The sequence below is a fragment of the Terrapene carolina genome, unplaced genomic scaffold (genome assembly GCF_002925995.2).
Source record: "Terrapene carolina triunguis isolate 2854851 unplaced genomic scaffold, T_m_triunguis-2.0 Scaffold247, whole genome shotgun sequence".
NCBI classification, from domain to species: domain Eukaryota; kingdom Metazoa; phylum Chordata; order Testudines; family Emydidae; genus Terrapene; species Terrapene triunguis.
Window position 1 is genome coordinate 13043226 of NW_020664598.1, and position 21932 is coordinate 13065157.

The following is a 21932-nucleotide window of genomic DNA, read 5'->3' on the forward strand; positions in this document are numbered from 1 at the left end:
TCCTCCTTTGGGAGTCAGGTAATGAGCTCAGGGTCCAAACTTTGACACACACACCCCACCCCCACCTCGGCAATGCAGCTCCCAGTGCCACTGACATACGTGTGCGTTAATACGTGGCCCAACCCTGACCACTGACTGAAGGCCCCGGGGGAAAGCAGATTCAACCCTCGGGAGAGTGGAGCTACCTAAAATAGCATCTTTGTTGCCAAATCACTGAGCTGGTGTTAAGAGTAACATGCAACACAACCACCGTGAAAAGTCAATGGTTGCTCTGGCATCTTACCGAGTCCTTTCAGGAATTTATTGACTCCACTCTGCTCTCCACTGGGGAGCGTTTCCAGGTACTCCTGGGCACGTACCTCAAACAGACCTGCGGCAAAAAAGACCCACAATCCTTTTGGTTCCAAATATATAACAATAATACCTACCTCTTCATTAGTAGAGCTAGAAGCACTTTACTAAGGAGATGAGTACCACTATCCCCATTTTACAGAGGAGGAAATTGCAGCTCACAGAGCAGACATTGACTTGCCCCAGATTACCCAGCAGGCCAGTGGCAGACCTGGTCTCCAGAGCCACAGTTCAGTGCTCTATCCACTAGGCCACACTGCTTCCTCATGCAGGCATGACTAGCCAGACTGAGCATCTTTGCTTCGTGGAGGGAATGGAGGAATCCTTTTAAGAGAATTCTCTTGATCTCTCTGACAGGGAGTGAGCTGATAGTAGAATGTGGAGCCATTTGAGGAATTAACATTTGGGGGCCACATTTTCACCATCTAGGAAAAGCTCTTTGATCCCTCTGCCGTTTCCAATGTCCACCAGTCATTAGATCTTTGGAGGAGCTTGCTCAACCAGCACTGACCAGCCGTTTGGATGAGACAGGCCCCTCAAATCAGTGGAACCTTAGAGGCCACGGGACAGTAGTTAAGAGCTCCTCAACACCCTTCTCTCAAATGTCTATCCCCAGAAGGAGGCATTACGACAGTAAATACATTATACATCAATACACTGGAGCTAATGCTAGTTCTGTAGCATCCCTGACAAAAACTCAACATAGAACGGAAGAGGAACCACATGTGACAGAAACTAGTTATGCTGCTTAACACATCGTGAGAAGGTGCTCACAAGCTAAGAGAAGCACCTCTAAACTGCTGCTATTTCCCAGCATTCATTAATAAACTCATCACTTCAAAACACTTTGCAAACATGAACTAAGCCTCACAACACTCCTGTGATGTAAGTAATAGTTCCCCCAGCTTTACAGATAGGGAAACTGAGGCAGAGAGCATTTAAGTGACTTATCCAAGACCAGAGATGGAGGCTAGGAATGGAACCCAGGAGTTATTGGCGCCTGGGTCTATACTCAGGCCACACCTCTCTCAAAGAGGGATGGGATCACTGCAATCTTTCAAAAACACATGGTCATCATGGCCTCACCCCAGAGCTACAGCCAGTGCTGCTTCAGGGGACGATGCTGGCTGCTCACCCACCACTCCCAGGGGACTGATGACAAAGATTCCACAAGCCTAGCTGGAATAAGAAGAAGAGCCCCTAACCTTTGACCCCCTGTTTCCGCAGCTCCCGTTCCTGAATGAATCCCCCAAACATCTGGGTTTCCATGAAGACCTCCAGGAAGCGTCGAAGGCTCTTGGAGGAGACAGACTTGCGGAAGGCCTCCCGCTGTAGGGTCCGCTCCTCTCGCTCGCTGGGGGTCAGGAACAGGGAGTAGTGGCCCATGATCTCCACAAAGAAACGAACAAAGGCTTCAGACACCACTTCGTTCAAGGGGCTGGACTCTAAGGAAGAGGTGGGGGAGAAGCAGAGAAAGCCGTGAGGTGATGGTGGTGCTAGTGGTGGAACTGTGAGGATGCACTAGGCGGGAAGGGTCACACCCTGGTTTACTTTGAAGTTGCATTCCTGGCTTTGGTTCCACACCACCTTACCAGCCCTGCTGGCCTCTTTAGGAACTGTGCCCTGCACGGGTCTGAGAGTGAGAAGCAGCTGTGGAGAGAGAACACCTCAACATGTACTTTCCACTAAAAAGCTGGGAGTGGGCTGCCACTGCTCCCAGGAGCACTACGTAGGCTGCAGGCCCCTGGCAGGTGATCCAGTGTGGCACATGCACAAGGTGCAGAACCTCAGTGTGGCCCCCCATCAACCTCCACTCCAAGGTGCTGTTTGAGTCCAGCGGCTAAGCAGGAGGCCTTATCTCACTTTGCCGATTCACCCCTGCCCAGGATGGGGGTGCTGTGGAGGCCGCAGGCTCTGCCCGGCTGGAGGGGAAGGCTTCACTCCCAGGACTGACACCAAAGCAACTTCCTTGGCTAGGAGGAGTCTGGCTGTGGATAAGGTGTGTGTGTGTGTAGGCAGGACGTATGGGGCAGAGGCTGAAGGAGACCCCATGGAAGTCAGTCACATAGCAAAGGTCACCAGCGCGCTGGAGAGTTTAGCAAAGCCCAGCTAGTTCTAGCCATTGAACTGCATCTTCCATTCAAACCTGGGCCAGGGGATGAAAACTGCCCCTTTTGGGGAAGTGACTGAAGGGCCGCCGGGCCGGGCCCACCCGATGAAAACGAGCAGACAGGCTGTACCGTGTCTGCCATTCAGAGAGCCCTCCTCCTTGTCGCTAGCCAGCTCATTCCTCTGCTCCAGGATGTGCTCTAGCGCCGCCTGCAGCTTCCGAGGCAGGATGGAGTCCTCGTCCTCCATCTAGAAAACACAAGCACACACTCAGGGACCTTCTCAGGGTGGGGCTTGTGCTGGCTCCGGGAACCTGCATTTCTCCTCAGCTAGCTCGCGTGGAGTCCGGGAGAGATGGGGCAAGGGCATGGAAGGTTATCTGTTATGAGACCGGGAGAGCAATAACAACAATACTCGGCGCTTATCTAGTGCCTTCTGTTCGGGACTGTCCATCCCTTCTATAAGCACTAAAGTGGGTGTCTCACCCCCAGCTACCACCTCGCATTGGACGGATTTGTAACCTGTCGTTTCAGCTGTTCGATCTGAGATCATGTCGCCCGTCTCCCAGCCCTGACCCCACTGCCTTGCTGGAGGTAAGGTGTTGTTCTGATAATATCAGGAGCGGGAGTCAGCCAAACAATGCCAGCAAGCAGCTAGGCAGGCACAGCAGCTAGGCTAAGACCTGCATATGGCTAAGTGATTTTCACCCCCACCCCTCATACAGTGACATGCAGGGAGCAGCGGGAGAGGCACAGAGACACCACAGACGGATTGGGCAGTAACAGAGTTGGGAGTCAGAAGGGAGGGGTTTGCCACGCTCTAAGCCACTGGAAGAGGGCTGTATAGCCAGAGCAGCTGACATACGAAAACTGTATTGAAAGATAAGAAACAGCCGTTGTCCTCATATCACCCCTGTGAGGGAGGGCAGTGCTATTATCCCCACTTACAGATGGGGAACTGTGGCCCCGAGAGACTAAGAAACTTGCCCAAGGTCTCACAAGGAGTCTGTGGCAGAGATGGGAGTTGAACCCAGCGCTCCTGGACCAGTCCAATGTCTTAACCAGACGCTTGATTTCCTGCCCTAGCCTGAACTCTGTGGGTTGTGGGTGTGATTCAGAGGAGTTGGATTCTGGTTAGAAAACAAACAAAACCACCTGATAATCAATCCCTGGCTTCCAGGTCTAGGAATATGTTCCAGGACACCCCAAAATTCATGCTCCTCTGCTCCAGGTCAAAGGGAATCAGAAGAGGTGTATTTGTCTGCAAACTGATGGCCAGATTCCCATTTATTGTCTTCCCACTATGGTCTGGTAATGCAAGGACTAGACAGAGAGGAACATGAGAGGGACCGATGAAGACAGAAACTGAAAGATCTACTAAAACCATTCTTCACTGGAAGGTGCAGATATTACCCTAGAAGGTAGTGCTGACCAGTGCTTAGAGCAAAGGACAGTGTCGAGACTCGGGTCAATTCCCAGCTTTGCCTGTGACTCACTCTGTGACTTTGGACAACACACTTCTGCAGGCCTCGTGCCTCAGTTTCCCATCTGTTAAAAGGGGATAATGCTTCTCTACTTCGCATGGATTATGGAGGGTTTAATGTTTGTAAAGTGCTTTGAGATTCTTTAAGGTGCTACCTAAGCACAAAGAACGGTGACATTACTATTAAACAGCACCTGCCATCAAATCCTGCCTCCCAGCCTGGGTCAAGGCAGGGGCTCCTGGCCCAGCCAGCCAAGCAGAATAAGCAAATACAGGTCAAGGCAAGGAGAGGGAGGAAGTGGGAGAAAAAAGCCCCATATGGGACAGCTCTACTCACCTGTCTGAGGAACCGGTTATTAACGAGGTCAACCACAAGGACCTACCAAAGAGAGAATGGGGAATTGTTATTTCCGGTTACCAGAGATTATCCCAAGCCTTCCTGGCTCTCCAGGAAAACTCCTCCCCTCTCACAGAACCACAGCAGCTGGAGGAGATATAAAACACTGGTCAACAGCAGGGCCCCTGTTGTGGTTTTCTGACCACTTCGCCACAAGCTACAAAATGACAGCTTGAACTGAAAGAAGCTGGCCTTCCCTAACCCTCCTGCCTTCGCCTCTCCCCTACACATCCCAAACCCTTAGACTAGAACACAATCAGATCTATTGTCTAAGCGGAAAGCTTTATAAAGAAGCCACAGGCTATTTTACACAGCCAATGATGAGTGAGTGACCAAAATAATATGGGGATTTATCATGAACTCCTATTTAGTATTTATTCTATCACAGAAAACAAAGCAATGCAACTTTTAAAAAAAATTTAAACACATCATATGTAATCTGTGGGACTCGTTGCCACAGGAATATTGGAAGTAATTGCTTAGTATGACTCTGCAAAGATCAGCTCTGTATGAACAGTGTTGGTAGTTATAGAGCAGGTGTGAAGTGGGGAGGAAAACAGGGTCTCTGATATAAGCTTGTCTTTAAAAGATTATTTCCCTTAACACCTCACCACCATCAGTGCCACTGACGGGCAGAAGGTTGTAGCCCACCAAAGGTTTTTCCTGCACTGGAGTCTAGGAACACTTTGGATGCACGGCTGAAAAAATGTTACGACCTGTCACGCTGTGTGTGTGTGCACGTTTGCCCTTGCACACCACTCATCAGTCCTGTTCAGAGTTAGTCATTTATTTACAGGCCTGCTTATAATTATTATTTATTTGTAATGTGGGAGCACCTAGAAGCCCTAGTCACAGACCAGATTGCATTGTGCTAGGTGCTGTACAAACATAACTAAAACACAGTCCCTGCTCCAAAGAGCTTGTAATCTACGTAAGAACATAAGAACGGCCATACTGGGTCAGACCAAGGGTCCATCTAGCCCAGTATCCTGTCTTCTGACAGTGGCCAATGCCAGGTGCCCCAGAGGGAATGAACAGAACAGGTAATCATCAAGTGATGCATCCCCTGTTGCTCATTCCCAGCTACTGGCAAGCAGAGGCTAGGGATAAGTATAAGACAAGAGACAACAGATTGATACAGCCAGTCAGACAGGCGTCTGTACTAACTACAACCGTCCCAGGCCCTGGACAATCTCTAAAAAGAACAATTCATACATGACAGACTCAGCAATTGACTCTCCACATGCACTGTCCTGGTAGCACTATAACTATAACAAAACTTGTAATAATAAACCCCACCAGCAAAATCACCACTGGAGCCCTTCTCCCAACTCCCTGTGGGACAGGAAGGAAAAATGAAGGTCATTATATCAGTTCCCCCTACCAATTGCAGCAAAGTCCCTGCTCACTAGGTAGCAGCGTGTGTGTCTTGGAGCCAAAGGTTACGGGTTCTATTCACGATGCAGTTCACTGACAACTGGGATAGCTGTATTTCTGCAGCCACAGGTAGTTACAATGCCACCCTGCCTTAAAACTAAGAGGCAAACCCTTCTGGGTGAGAAGACAACACAGTGCAGCCAACGCCTGTGGCTTTTAAATACAACAATTTCATCTGAGTTCATGGCTCACCTCTTCCACCGGTAGCTCCTTGAGGCGGGGCAGTGAGCTGGTGAGCAGGCCAATCAGGAATGGGGTTGGTGAGCACACAATGTCAATCATGGAAGGCGGCAACACGGGGATGTAGGTGTGCTGCCAGGTGAAGGGGTAGAGGAGAGCCACCATGGCATGACAACACTTCGACAAGGTGCTAGAAGACAACACAAAGCACACAGCAGTAGAGGCAAGGCAGAAGGTGAGCACTGAGCACTTGCTGAAAATTAGGCCCCTTTCAGGTGTCTCAAGTTGAGCACCCACAGTCACTAGTCATTTTCAAAACTCTTGTCCCCAATCTTTATTTCCTGGTCTAAAGACACATGGAATGGGTCAGGATTACTGAAAGCTATTCCTCTGTCACATAACAAGGGGCAGTTTCCCATTGCCTCCAGTGCATGCCTGGCAAGGACACACAGAAGTGGCTAACTGTGCAACTTTGCTTTCTTTAGAGAACAGAGATACAGTATTGAAGGCACTGCTTGTCCTGATGCTTAATTCTCTCCCAGCCCAGTGACACTCTTTTAATTAACAACAACATCTCTTTCTGACACTGGGCATACACCTCAGCGAAGAACAAGGCTGCAGGGGAAAAGGGTATCAATGCACATATAACGAACTGTTCAGAGAAAACAGACTAAATACTCAATAGAAACCAGGACAAAATACTATACTACCATACAGGCCCTGCTCAAGACAGGGCCTCAAAAGGCCAGGCTGACCCAAGAGGATGGTGGGGAAGGACTAGATTGCAAGTATGTCTACACTGCAATTGGGAGGTGTGATTGTATACGGGGTAGACATACTCGAGTTGCCTTTATCTAGCTGGATCAAAACCAGCTTCAGTAACAAGAGCAGGATAACCGTGGCAGCCGGACAGTGGCGTCGGCTAGCCTCCTGAGTGCAACCCCATCCAGGACCTGGAGCACACGCGCGAGTGACCAGTCATGCCATGCTGCCGCAGCTACACTGCTATTGTTACTCCAGCTAGCTTTGATCTATCTAGATGCCTACAGTGCTGAAATCACACCTCCTGATTCCAGTACAGACATACCCTGAGGAGCTGGGATAGTTCATGCTTTTCCCATTCAAATGCTACCAGTGACTCTGCTGAAAGTTCCTTCACGGACGACTTCCAAGAAGGTTTGGCCAGAGAACTCTTCCAAGCGCTGGAAGGAGAGGTGGGTGGGGCGTGCGGTCAGTTTCACGGGGCTATGCAGAGCACGCTGCGGGACATTGGTTACTCATCTGTTCTGGCTTTGGAAGTGTTTGTGCATGTCAGGGGATGGGGAGGCTCGCCATAACAAGCTGTGTACATAACGTCATTTCGGTTTTACTAGCATCCAGCTCTTGAAAGAATGGGGGAGGGGAGAAAGGCTAGTCTGGCCTGAAGGAATCACATGGCCAGGAAAGCACTCACAGCTGGCTTGTATTAAACTCCATGGGGGGAATTTACAGTGAGAAATGTGGCTCTGGCAGCTGTTGCTGACTTGTAATGAAAGAGAGAGAAGGGGGTTTGGTAGATGTGGTCTTGTGCTCGCTCAGAAAGTAAGAGGCCTGATTTTTTGTTCCAATTAAGTCTGGTAAATTTGAGTCCCTCCAGCATGACAGCAGAGTGGGCTTAGGAGAATATCATGGTTGGGCTACAGGTTTTGGCTGCTTTTCACTGGATACATTCAATTTGGCAAAGTGTGACTTCTGTTGTTGGGACATCACTGTGACCAGGTGAAGAAGCGCTCTGAACAGTTTATACAGAGGTTCATGGCAGCCAGGGGATAAGTGAATTCCGATCCTAGGGCAGAGAGAGGAATCCATTTAACACTTCAGTTTAACATGGGGATAGTGGTACTGCCCTCCTTTGTAAAGCGCTTTGAGATCTACTGATGAAAAGTGCTATATAAGCGCTAGGTTTTTGTTATTCTTTAGGCTTTACCAGTGACTCTAACCGGTGAAGAGAATATACTAGGGAATTACTTCAAGGGACTTCCACATGGAGGGAGTCTCTCTTTATAAAAGAGGCCCAGATTTTCATTTCCTTGCTTAAAGGGACACTGTCAACTTGATTTGTTTCTGACAACTGTAAAAAATTTTTTTTTGACATTTCTGATGGAGCGTCTCCTGGATTTTTAAAAACGGGCAGAGGGCTCTACTCCCCAGCTGATGTTCAGAAGGGTGCAGGAGCCTAACCACTAAAGCATGTTCCTGCCCCTTTCTTGCTCTCTGTGCACATTCCTGCCTGCTGCCCCTTCACCTCCACTTGCAATTTGCTTCTGCTCTCACCAGCAAGTCCCCTTTTGCAGGGCCTGCACCAACCACAGCTAGTGATACTGACTCTCCACAGAGTCCTGTCAATTGCACAAGGCAAACAACATGAAAAATAAACGTTCTTTGATTGCATTCATTTACCACAAACTTGTAACAAGAGTAGGCCTGCCATGTGAACATCAGCCTGACTGTGTCCCTTTAAAACTGTCTCCTTTAAGGAGAAGTTGCTTTTCCTCATACATTTTGGGGCCAACATTATCCGAGATTGAAAAGCAGGGGTTTCCTCCTCCTCCTCCTTTATTTCCTAGCATATTTTTCACCTCCCCAATTTTATAACCTGCAGCAATACTAGCAGCATTTGTGTGGAAGCACTGTCACCAATTATCAGTAGCGTTATGGGATTATTCTGAGGATAGCATTGGAGCTCTTTTTTTTTTTTTGAGTTGGGATGCAGGTGGCAAGAGTAGAGGTTACATCTTTGTCGTGAACCAACCTCTGCCTCCTTCATTTTCAGGGCACAGCCAGCAACTCTATCCAGGGATAGGAACTGATGTGAAAGGTTGGCCTTAGTGACTAATGAAACTAATTGGTCTGGTTCCAGACAGCTCTAAGGAAGAACATTGTGCAGCCAAAACATTACTCTACCTGGGGGCTAGTGGGATATTAAAACATTTTGTCCTCTACCAGCATTACAGTGACTCTCCATTCCCTCTTCCCCTGCTTGCAAGTCACAGTGGAATACAGAGGGCATGTGACAGCGGAAGTGGGAGGGAAGATGCCTGGGAGGACAGCTGGTGGAAGTCACAGACTCAGTTGCATTGGTTATGACAATTTTTTTTTTTAGTTGTATGCTGTGACTGTACAGGAAGCAAAGAAGGTTTCCTTCCCTTTTACCATAGCATCTCTGAAATCCTGGTCACCAGAACTCTCCCAGGTTAATCCTGGTCATCTGCTCTCAGTGTGGAACATTTCTCCCATTGCGGAATTTTCAGTCTACTTTGTGGATCAGATTGCTTAGCTTCAGATCCATCAGCATCCGGGAGTGCAGAGAAGTTGCTTTGGGGAGTAGGGGAGTGGGGAAGAATACAAATGTGGAGTCTCCTCTGCTTGAGTTTCAGCCAATATGGCTTGCTGTCAGGGCCGGCTCTAGCTTTTTTGCCGCCCCAGGCAAAACAAACAAACAAACAAACGGCGGCCGGACTGCCGAAGCAAAAAAAAAAAATGGCAGCCGCAGGGAGCACATGGAGGGCAGTCAAGGCGGCTTGCAGGGGGGTGAAGGGCGGCACCCACCCGCTCCCTCCGCCCGTGGGTAGCCCTCCGCCCGTGGGGTGCCTCTCCCGGCCGGGCAGGCGGAGCCCCCGGGGGCTGCAGGAGGTGCTGGCTCAGCCGGGCCGGGCTCAGAGCGGCACGGGAGGCAGAGGCCGGTGCAGGCAGTGGGGAGTGGCGTGTCCCGGGGAGCCCGGCGGCACGGTGAGCGGCGGGGATCGCTAGTTCGTGCCCCTGCAGGGCTGGGCTGGCCGCCCCAAAATTGGCCAGAATGCCGCCCCTTACAATGTGCCGCCCCAGGCACGTGCTTTCTTGTCTGGTGCCTGGAGCTGGCCCTGCTCGCTGTGGTACTGGATGTATTCAGGGAACTTCAGCCTTTCAACTGCAAAATGGAAGCTTTAGAACGATTAAAATCTAGCAGGAAGACACGGGTCCACTATTTGTGGAGACTGTCAATGCCTCCCTTTGGCGTGGCAGATTAGCGGCATGTCATGTGGAAATGATTTTTAGGCACATACTCTCTAGGCTGGGAATCCTATCAGTTATCATCTGTTCTCTAATCTTCTCCTTCAGGTTGAGGGTAGGGAGAAGAGAGAAAAGTAACTCCAGAGTGCTCAGACGGCCTGAGCCCTGATCAGTCTGATTTTAGACCTAGGTATAGCATGGAGCATGTGCTGCTCTTGTTGGTTTGTCATCTCCTACTGGTGATGATCCAAATCAAAAGTGTCCATGCTGATTCTTTTAGATCTGCCTTTGATACTATTGACCCCGAAGTGTTGTTGACACAGCTGCAGTCCCCAGCAGGGATCTATAGGACTTGTGACGGGGTAATCTGTCCTTTAAGAACAGTGGTGCCTAATGGTCAACCCACCCCATCACATGGCTTGGCCCTTTAAGAGGGTGAAAGGCCTGATTATATATACAGGGACTTGGGAGACACGCAGAGAGAGGAAGTGGTCCCGGGAGTAAAAAGCATTCTGGATGAAATCCCATTACTGTTTCTTGAAGGACCCAGAGCCAGAAGCCTGGCAGAGAGAGAGGGGCAAGGCTCCCCTCTCCCCCAGCCAATTGGGATGAGCTGAAAGAAGGGGAACAGCGTAAAAGCTGCCTCCTTTCTCATAGCAGAGTGGACAGTAGGCGACACCAGCAGGGAAAGGCTGGTCCAGCTGGGGGTGAAGCTGGTAAAGGTCCCACAGCTGGCTAATCCATGACTCCGTTCCAGAGAGGACAGCTAAGGAATCCTGCTTAGGGAGGACCACAAAATCTGCCTAACAGAGCCCACCCAGCTCCAGCGAGGAGAGTTGGTGAGGCTCCTAGGTGAGGGGAAAGGGTGAAATTAACTCATACAGCCCAGTTCCCAGGAGGAGAGCTGGGGATTCCAGCTTAAGGAAGGACTGAAAAGGGGTAACCCTGAGAATGAATCAAGAAGGGTTGCTGGACCAGAGGCTGTTTTCAGGCACAGGAATAAAGAGTCTCCTGAAGGAAGGAGCCAGAGATGGCTAGCTGGACTAAGCTCAAGGCAACGAATATTCCTGGGTGTACCTGAGTGAGCTACTTGTGCTTGTGAATGTCACTAATAAATGAGACCCTTGCAAGGAGGGTGCTCTTTGATTAAAAAGATCCGTCAGACTTGATTATAACCCAGCTGAAGGGACGTGAGATGGGGTGCACCTACAGTGCCATGCCTGACCATAAGGGGGTGCATCAGGGTGACCTCCAGGCCCTCACAGGACTTTAGACCAAGATTTTCAAAAATGGGTACCTTAAAGGTAGGCTCCTACATCTTTATTTAGGCTCCTGGATAAGTGTTCTGATCTCTAAAGTGCTGAGTTCTCAGCAGCTTCCACTCAGCCCAGTGGAACTGCCACATTCTTAGCACTTTGGTGAAATCAGGCCACCTATTTAGGTTCGGCTTAAGGAGTCTGACTCTGAGACATCTGTTTTTGCAAATCTTGGTCTTCAGTGTCCAGGACTGTCACTCTGGCACTTTGATTTGAAAACAAAATCTCACTACAAAGATAGCCTAATCCATTTGTGTCACATAGCAGACCTTAAGTACTGGTGTTTTCCCATGCCCACATGAAGGCCTGTACAGGCCTGAGCAAAGCTGGGGAAAGATTATCTCAATAGAGCAACAATTTTTGGGGGTAGTCATTTTTTGGGTTGAAAGGGAATGTTTACTCTTGTTGCTATGGCCAGGGGGAATAAAACTAACAACCAAATTCTCTCTTTGTCCACTGCCAAGCTTTGGATTGACAGATTTTTAAAAAAAACATTCAATATTCATTCCAAAGATGGAAAAGACAAAAGCATTTCACTTGCTTTATACTTGTTAGATGTGTTTTTGGCTCAGCTTGAAAACATTTAATAATTCACACAGTACTTGGCAAGAGTCCTTTCCACTTCCTTTCACAGAGACTTCAGATTTTGTAGCAATTAAAACACATAAATAAACTATGTGTGTATCACTCTCTCTCTCTCTCTCTCTCTCTCTCTCTCTCTATATATATATATATTAATATATACATACATACCCTCACAACAACTACACGTACAGATAAACACAGTGATGACATTCACATGATAAATTAGAGTGGTGTGCGATAAACGCAATTTATCACGCACTTTTCAGCACTTCACCTGCACTCTGACCATTAATTCATCCCTCCTGGACTCCTACTAGCATTCCAAACCCCTGAGCAGCTTCAAACAGCTGTCTTTCTACTTTTTTTTAAAATCTATTTGCCAGATAAATGTTTGTTTTCTTTCCCCCGAAACGTGCAATTCCCATTCCCAAAGTAAACACTATTTAATACTTGGCAATTTCCTTGTCCCATGTTCCAGAACGAGTGACAGTCAGCCTTGAATCAGTGATAGATTTGAAGTCCAATATCTCAAAAGCCATCACTGATAGGAACAGGAGCTTTCCGTCAATGGATGGAAAAGATTCTCAGCTTCCCATTATGATACACTACAGTGTTGCCAATGCCAAATGTTCCAAAATCATGAGTCAGGTCTCAAAAATCATGAGATTGGCTTTAAAAATCAAGGATTTTTTGTTTTTAATATTACATTTGGGTTATTTTCTTTGACTTCTGGTTTCTGAGCCTTTAAGGTACTCTTGGGTCATGTTTTCAAACTCGTCACCACAACTATGTGGGTTAGAAACTTATTTTAAGCTGATGGTAAAAAAAGAAAGCTGAGATTCTCGTGAAATAACTGATTCCAGGAGCTGGGGCTCTAAGAGAAATACCAAATATCGCAAGATTCACAATAAAATCACGAGTGATGGCAACACGGCACACAGTACTTGATTCTAGCCCTTGTAGATTCATAGATACTAGACCTTAAAACCTTTATGTATAGGCAAGCTATTGTATATAATTTTTAGAGGCTACTACAGTTTGTAATACTTTCTCTCTTTTTCCAAGTCCTGGACAGTTGGACTCAGTACTAAGGCACCTGGCTTTACTGTCATGATAGAAATGATAGAAAACATTTTTGCAATATTTTCTGTCACACACGTATTCTGGATATGCCACATGATGGTGCAATATGATATAAGGGTTTTACTGGCACTCATTGGGGACGATCTGCCTAACAATGTGCTGATTCCAAATTTATACCAATAAAATCTTTGCATGGCATCACATATTCTCACTGGCTATCATCATGTAAAGGTTAATCTATGCCTCTGTCCCTAATGAATCCAGTCATAATGCTGCACTTATCCTATATGGGAGGAAAAACCTCCCAGAGAAAACCTTATCATTATAAAGATTACCAAAATTATTTGTGTAGTTTAGACATGGGAAACATAGGATTGTCTCAGGTTAAGGGCAGCGTCAGTGCTTTCATGCCTTGCATATTGATGTACTTTTAAGAGGATATGAAAAAAAATCTATGTATGTAACATGTCAAGCGAATGTAACCAAATAGATCCTCCCCTTCTTGACCCAAAGCAGCAGTAAAGGAGCAAAAGTGGGGAACTGCAGCCTGTATGCTACCAGCTGCAGCCTGTATGCACCCAGCCTCCCCATTGGTGTGATGAATTTGTATGAGCTCTGCCCTGGACCCCTGCAGGGCAACTTGTTCCTTTGCTCCCCTATAAAAGGGGCCTCTCCACTTGCCTTCCCTCCCCCAGTCCCAGGGCTGTAGCCTGGCTGGCTGGGATCTGTGAAAACAGACAGCTTGGGGGTATTGTACGCTGCTGAAACCTGATCGCGCTCATAAGTGTCATTACTCATCTGTAGCTTTTCCGTCACCGAGCTTTGAGAACTCTTCTCTCTGAATCCTCAAGTGCTTAAGAGCTGGATGGCTGCCAGGCACCAGCTGCATAAAATCTTAAAGAGACCTGGACCCCTGTGCTGAACTTGTGGGAGTGAATCAGTTTAAACCCCAAACCTCAAGAACCAATATTAAAAAATTAGTCAACAGAATCTGAGAACCTCAGCGAAAGGGCTAAGAGACACTGAGTTCCCGCTCTCCTCTCCCCCACCCCTACCCCTGGGCTTGGTTCCTGTGGGTGCCAGAGCATGACTGAGAAGGGAACATTGTTTCCCTCCCAAGCAATAGGTGGGGTTCTGCTTCCTTATTGCAAGGAGCTCTGCCTCGGTGAGATTCTGAGTAAAGGGAACTTGGTTTCCTTTGTGCACCAAAGGAAGCTCAGTTTTTGCAAGTTCCAGAGCTGGGCTGAGGTTTCTCGCAGCATGTCCGGTAGAGGGTGTGTCACCTCGTCAGAGCTCCTGCCCTTTGGGAGCATTGGCTGTACTTGCTGGGAAATAACAGAGAAGAACAAAAGAACAACACAGAGGGGCCAGTATTCCCTTCTCAGTCTCTCTTTAACTAACATTTGGTTTACAAGAACGCAAGAGAAAGATACAAAGGTGGGTACCTGAGTTTGTCTGCTATAAAGATCACTCTTCTCTCCAAAAGCAGGGACGCAAACACTCGGCTCAGGTGCCGGACGCTGAGAGAGGAGAACAGGGACTCAAAATCAACATGCTCAAGTCTCGAGTCCAGAGGCCGCCGCAGCTCAATTACCTGCCAGGAGGAAGCAAAACACGGCCTCAATCAGTGCACTGACAAGCAAGGGGCCAGACTCCCCCAGGACTTTAACCAGGGACCCTCTCAACCAAAAGAAACTGCATTGCTGCTGGAGCTAAAGGAGACTTTATCTTAGTGAGTGGCAAGCCTTGAGATTTAGTCTTTCTACAGGACCCACAAATGAAAGCCTGCAGATGAAGCTGAAGGCCAGCACTGGCTTCCCATCATATTTTCCCCACCCCCTTGAGCAGTGATGGTGAAGAGGTCTGAAGCAGATGGCTATCATAGATGGATAGGTTCTCCCAACATGAGGTTCAGCAGACAGGGCTAATAACAAGTAGAACCTGGAGTTCAGTTTGGGCAAGGGCCTATATTCTAGTAGGCCACAGGAACAGTTCAGATTGCACTCTCCCAGGGGCTCTATCCAGAGTCCATTCCAGGTGGGTGTAGAAATCCATTGCAGATTCTCCCACTGAATTAGGCACAGGGAGCTCCCTCCCTATGTGTGTGATGCCCAAGCAGACTTTTATGTTTAGTCTTTTGACACAGGGCAGTCCCAGGGAGTGGAATTTTGTTCCCATCAGGAATGGATTCTGGGAAGCACTCTGCAGGGTACAGGGGGAAGGATGGAGGCAGGGGATGTTTCTAATTCTTCAGTCAGTTCAAACAGCCAGGATCACTTTCACTATGAGAATCTGGACGGGAAGGAGAGGGGAGCAAGGTCTAACTTGTAGACTATCCACTCTGGTAGCAATTACAACATAGACTACTGCCTTTGCTTCTATCTATGCATACAGTCCTCACCATAGCACTTCACTGCCATTAGTGTATTTCTCCTCAGAACACCCCTGTGAGATAGGGCAGTATTATCATCCCCGTGTTACAGAGTGGGAACTGAGGCACAAAGTGACTTGCCCAAGTTCACACAGGAAGTTTGTGACAGAGCAGGGAATTCAAGCCAGGTCACCCATGTCCCAGGCCAGTTCCACAACTGCTAGACCATCTTTCCTCCGGTGCAACCAGCTTCAAAGCACCTTGCCCATTCTTCCACAGTACGTCACATGACCCACCCTCAACTTTGGACCTGGTTCTCAGGTAGGCTAAGGCCCCATGTGCTGTTGTGGCAGCTTAAAGGGCCTTAGCAGAAACAGCCCCCTAAGAATAACCCCTGTACAGTGAAGCTCTCTGGTGTAGGCAGCAGTCCGAGGGTGTGGCTGGGGCATGCTCCACTACAGATATTCTATATGGGTTTCCCAGAGACCCTAAGGCCACTTAAATTTACCCTCAGGGCCAAGCCAGGCTCTACCCCACATGGCACTGAATGGGTTAATGTGTGCCTGAATGGGCAATTTACACAGCAGGCTACACCTGGAGGAAGAGCCAGGCTTAACTGATCATGAAGCCCGGACTGGGCAGGAACAGGCTGGCTAACATAAAGAGAGGAAGCTTGTAGCAGAAGGGGGCTAGTAAGCTTTGAAGTGCTCCAATACCTAGGCGATGAAAGCCTGAGTGTAATACTAAAATGACAGAATAGCATACGGAGAAAAGGGGAAATATCTAGGGACTGGAAACATGTGCTTAGTGCCTTGGTGAAGAAACCCAGCAAGAGGCACTCTAGGCCTGAGGCCTACAGACCAATTGCGCTCACAGCATGTTTAGCCAAAACCATGGAAAGACTGGGGATGGAGAGATGAGTAGCACGCTCAGAAGGAAATAGGCTCACAGATGGAACATAATGTGGGTTCAGATAGCAGGGGTGCAACTGACACCAATAGACACAGAAGCACAAAAAAGCTTGAGAAGGAACGAATACATGAGAGTAACCTTTCTGGACATAGAAAAAACCTGTGATGAGTTACAGAGAGAGGGACTATTATATAAAGTGGCAACCCTGGGTACTGTAGGAAGAATATACAAACGGACAAGGGATTTCCTACACAAAGAACTACGCGGGTCCGGGTAGGGAAAGCCTTTTCCACTGTATATTGAACTCTACAGGGGATTGTCATTAGTCCAGCCCTTTTTAAAATCATGATAAATGACCTTCCAAAGGAAACGAGTGCAGGAATAGGCATCACATGATTTGCTGGTGACCAGACCATAGGGACCTAAAGCAGAAACCTCGGACATGCCACCAAAGGAATCAGCGATGCACTTTGCGGGAGTACAGAACGGGGAAACAGGTGGGGCTTCAAGTTCTCCACTAACAAAACTAAATGAATGATCTGCACAACATGGAAGATTCAGAAATTGTATAAATATATGACCAGCAGATAAATATAGTGAAAAAGGACAAATTCTTAGGTGTGATATCTGATAATAAGCTCACCTGGAGGGACCTGTGATGGAGCGTGCTTCCTCCACTTGCCCTGAAGGGGTTAACATAAGCCAGATGGGCCAATTAACCTATTAGGCTGCAGACCAGGGGACATTTCAGCTGAGAGGAAAGCCCTAATTAAGGGAAGCTCACCTCGTCTATAAAACCAGGGAGCTGGTAGCAGAAGGGGGTGCTGCCGGGAAGAGGGCTTCAGTCACTCTTCATGGGACAAGGAAGAGAAAGAGATTTAGACCCCAGAGGAAGGGTTTGTCTAGCAGACCCAGAGGAAAAGGGTTTGGCTAGAAGGGTGGAGAATGAAAGCCTGGGAGAGGCAATGTAGGAAGTAGTCCAAGAGAGAGGTAGGAAGGTTTGGGGTAGTACAGACCTTGGCTGCCAGAGATAGGGCCCCTGGACTGGAACCTCAGGGTGGGCCTGGGTTCCCCTACCAGCCACTGAATTAGTGGCCCAATCTGGGCAGTGATCTTGAGGACCATCTGGGACTATCCATCCAGGGGCCCTATCTCCATCACTGAGGGAGTTACTTAAGCCAGGGCAGTGGACTTAAGGACTGCCTGGGATGCTGTGGAAGACTGTGATAGAACCACGGAAGGGGAGGACTGTTGTGACTTGGCCAGAGATGCAAGCCATGAAGACGAGGTGCAGCAGCTCCTGAGGAGCAGGAGAAGGGCCTCAGAGCGACAGAGCGAGATGACGGGCTGAGAAACCATAAGAAGAGGCGTCAGGCTGAAAGAGCTAATCCCCAAACCAGCCAGGAGGAGGCACCCCTAGAAGTGAATTGTGAACCCCGTGACAGGACCATATCAAAAACATTATAGATAAGTGCAAAGGGAGAATCAACTTACTAAGAAAACGGCGAACCCTAATCAGACCTATTATTAAGTATGGCTGCTAGGCCTTTAGGTCAGCATTGAAAACAAATCTGAGAAAACTAGACTGTATCCAAGCACAGGCATTGCATATTGCATGCGGTGCCTTCATTACCTCGCCTCTGTATGTAATGCAAATAGCAGCTGGAGCATGCCTATCACTCTCAGAATGAAGCTCCAAGACTTAGCCTTTAGGGCCAAAGTACTAGGTAATAGTGAAGATAACACTAAGCTAATATATATTAATTGTTGGGAATTAAGTGGAGAGCAGGTAGGACAAAACTCAAAAATCCTCAGTAAGTAGGGTAAGGAAGTGCATAAATGATCTCTGTGAAAATAAAGGCTTAAAAAAGAGGCCAAAATCTCTAGCACTGGGAAAATACTCCATCTCCGGAGAACCTCCTCCTCAAGATAGATATGGAACTATATGATGAACAAAAGGAGAAGAATGATTAATATACAAGATATAGTAAATCAATGTATCTATGATACGTGGGAACACTATTGTCAAATGCATACTGATGGCTCCAGAGGAAGGAATGGGTAGAGTGGGAATAGCTTTCTGGGCACCCACATTCAGACTCAAGAAAGCCATAAGACTCACTAACTTTATCTCCGGCTGAGCTAATAGGGATATTGCTGGCACTAACCTGGGCCCTAGCTTTGCGGCCAGCTGCCATGGCCACCTTGTCTGATTCCTTATCAGGGTTGCAGACACTATATAATGGCAAGTCTGACAGCAGACACATATCTAATGAAATATTACTGCTAACAGCTGAATTGGCACAATTGTATGTGACCATAATAATAGCATGGATCCCGGCACACGTAGGGCTAGCTGGCAATGAACTGGCAGACAAAGAGACAAAAAATGCTATTAAGGCCGAACAAGTTGACCTAGAGATCCCCTTAAGCAAACAGGAATTTAAGCACTTAATCAAAAATGAACTAAGGAAGGAATGGCAAGAACTATGAGCACATGAAATAAAAGGGAAAAAATTCTGTGAATTATGCCCAATAGTTGAAAATGTTGGTATAGTCCAAGGCCCTGAGATGAACATTCTCAGTCCTGCCATGAGTGCAGGGGACTGTACTAGATGATCTCTCGAGGTCCCTTCCAGTCCTACGATTCTATGATTCTAAGAGCAAAATGGCTTTATTCAAAATGTTAACAGGTCTTTGTGGATGAAATAGTAACCTATTTCCAATAAACAAACAAAAGGATGGACTATGTGAAACATGTACGGCCCAGCAAATGATGGATCATCTCTCATGGAATTGTAAAAACTGTACCAGTGAAAGGAGATATACTAAGAGTTCTGAGTTTTCCATATACATAAGAATATTTTCTTTGTCACTCCTGTCCAGAATACAAGGAAAATGGGGGCCCAATTAAAAAAGCTATTTTGCAATTCTTTAAGAATACTGGGAAAGGTGACAGACTTTAAATCATAACCTACCTCCAAAGCCCAGTGCATGGCAGTAAGACACACAGAATGTGACTCTGCTGTGCCACAAAACCCAAGAAGATGAAGAAGGAGGAGGGGCCTGCCGGGAGAGAGTCTGCGGTAACTCTCTGGGACTACAGAGTGAAGAGGCTCAAGGAAGAAGCCCAGGAAGTTGGCCCTGCGATTCTCTCCTAAACAGAGAGCTCTGGCAGAAGCCAGAAGAGAGATAAAACAGCCGCTGGGAGTGGAGCAGGCTCCAGTAGTAAGCCCTGATAGAAGGGCAGGATTTGGACTCTACCATGGAAAGAGTCCTAGGAAGTGCTCAGTGGAGGACCAGAGCAGCAGAGAGGGATAAAAGATGAAGCCCAAGGAGGGCAGGAATTGACTTTTTAGTTAGTATACCTTTAGTTTGGAATTTGTATTAGGGGAACCAGAGGAGAACCCTGAGAAATCCTGGCCCCTGAGAAGGGGATAAAGAGAGTGGAACACCCTGAGAGAAGGGTGTGAGGACAACAAGGCCCAGACTTGGGGCTGAAGACCTTGTTAGAAAGGCAGTGGACAGTTTCTTTGTGGACTCTCATATTCCGGAAGGGCAGAGACTTTAAAGTGACCTGGCTAGAGGGCTGAGTCATGGGAAGAGGCAGACCACAGAGAACTAGAGCCATTAGTGGCCCTGAACAGCCCCAGAATACAGGGAGCATGAAGGATTTTTGAAGACACCTGCCTCAGGAACAGAGGAACTGAGAATCAATCCCTTTGACTCTAAACTCGAGCCTCCACTTCACAGGAATTTGCATATTCCCACTGCCCTGCACTACAGGTGTAGGCCTGATTTATTATTCCAGCAGGTGCTTGCTGGCCTGTCCTATCATCCCATCCTCCTCCAGCTCTGGTGTTGTCCTTACTTCAGTCCCTGAGCCTGGTAGGAAATTCTTGATGGTGATGGTCCGGCCCAGCGCAGGGAAAGGAGCTTCCATGACACTCCTCATGAGAGGCTGCACCAAAGCAGGGGAAATCCCCCGTCTTTTCTCAACCTCGTCCAAGATCTGGAAGAAAGAACATCAAGCCACAGATGTATAAACAGGAGGCAAGAGGGAGACAGAGAATAAAATATAAAAACATTTACATTCCCTCCTTACCCCAGCGTGTGTGGAGCCCAAATATGCAGTATCATAATACTATGGAGTGAGCAAGAGAGACTAGAGTAGAAACCTTGGGTGAAATCCTTGCTCCACTGAAGTCAACAGTAAAACCCACTGACTTCAATGGAGCCAGGATTTCATCCTTTCTCTTGGTCGTTTTATTAAAGGAACAAGCCAATGTTTGCTGATCCATATTTTTATGTAATTTAATTTTTAATAGTCTGTTTGCAAAGTTCATGTAATTAGTGTGTGTTCCCCCTCCCAATGCCATCTTCCAGGTTCTCAAGTTAGGGACAGTACTTGGTCCTGCTAGGGAAGGCAGGGGACTGGACTCAATGACCTTTCAAGGTCCCTTCCAGTTCTATGAGATAGGTAAGTCTGAGCCCTCCACTTTACTGAACCTCATTCTTCTAGCCTTGATTTTGCTTTCAGCTTCATTACTGCCCACAGCGCAGGTTCTCTCCCTCTTTCCCCCTCACCTTAGAGAAGAGGTTGAAGCATCCAAGGCGGCTCACAATGCAGTAAACTTCAGGGAGACGCTTCCCTTTCCCACTGGGCTTTCAAGAGAGAAACACAAACGCACCAAAAAAAGGTAGTTAGTTCAACTTAGACAGAGAGCAAGCGATTGCATTCTCTGCGCTGCTCGGGGCCTGATCGCTCAGGAACTGGCTGGTGAAACAGAAGAAGCTCTCATCGCGAAATTGTGAGAAACGCGAAGAGGGGCTGTATTTTGGAGTGACGGGATGGATTCTGAAGACGGACCTTAAACAGAGCAGCACAGGGAAGCAGAAAGCTGGAGAGTCTCCTCTGCTGTGCCTTTTGCTTCTTCACTGAATAGAACAGCAGAAGTCCCCCACCCCCGTCCAGTTGGTGCCAGCAATACAAACACCACAGAGGAGGGTTTCCCCTTCGGACCCTTTTAGGTAACAGAATAATGAATAGTTACCAGTAGCCTTCTGCAATATCCAAACCGTCTACTCCCATCCTCACCAGTCAGGACAAAGGAGAAGGTCTCACTGCAGAAGGGAGAACAGAGACCAGAAGAAGAAAAAAACCTGTCACATTAGGAAACACCACCGTACACACACCGACTCCACCGCCCAGAGAACACTTTACTCCTTTCATATTTCCACCTTTCCCCTCTCATGCTGTCAGTTCTGTTCCCTTCTGGACTCTCCAGGAGTGTCTTTGCCCCCACTGGGTTTCTCTCTCTTTGCCTTAACAGCTCCCATGGCTAAGTGAGTTGTACGTACAAACCCAGTTCTCACGGGGGGGAGAGGAAAACACCTGCCTACCTGGCAAATTGGTAGATGGGCGCCCAGTCTTTAGCATCGGGGAAGCAAAACTGGGGAATGGCTTTCAACTGATCCTCTGCCTCTCGCATGAATTTGAAGGAACGCTCGAGCTAGTGGAGAAGAGAAGGAGGGAATGTTTTCAATTAGTCACGTGGGGATGGAACGGCTTCAAATATTTGTCCTGTGATAAATGAAGAGGTGATGACAGAGACTAAGCTTCTGCCTGGAAGATATTAAAATTGCTGCTCTACTAGCTCACCTGACCTTAGAATTTTTT

General features: G+C 47.8%; 1 protein-coding gene across 1 annotated transcript in view; it reads right to left on the reverse strand.

Moving 5' to 3' along the window:
• Positions 1–21932, reverse strand: part of DENND2A (DENN domain containing 2A) — a 90022-nt gene that overhangs the window by 1451 nt on the left and 66639 nt on the right. The window contains exons 8-17 of the mRNA XM_029912801.1: positions 21656–21765; positions 21307–21376; positions 20840–20917; positions 20124–20264; positions 14415–14563; positions 5969–6146; positions 4280–4321; positions 2592–2709; positions 1557–1796; positions 284–370 (exon numbers count right to left, since the gene is read on the reverse strand). Coding sequence (XP_029768661.1) covers positions 284–370; positions 1557–1796; positions 2592–2709; positions 4280–4321; positions 5969–6146; positions 14415–14563; positions 20124–20264; positions 20840–20917; positions 21307–21376; positions 21656–21765 — 1213 coding nt within the window. The remainder of the gene's footprint in view (positions 1–283; positions 371–1556; positions 1797–2591; positions 2710–4279; positions 4322–5968; positions 6147–14414; positions 14564–20123; positions 20265–20839; positions 20918–21306; positions 21377–21655; positions 21766–21932) is intronic.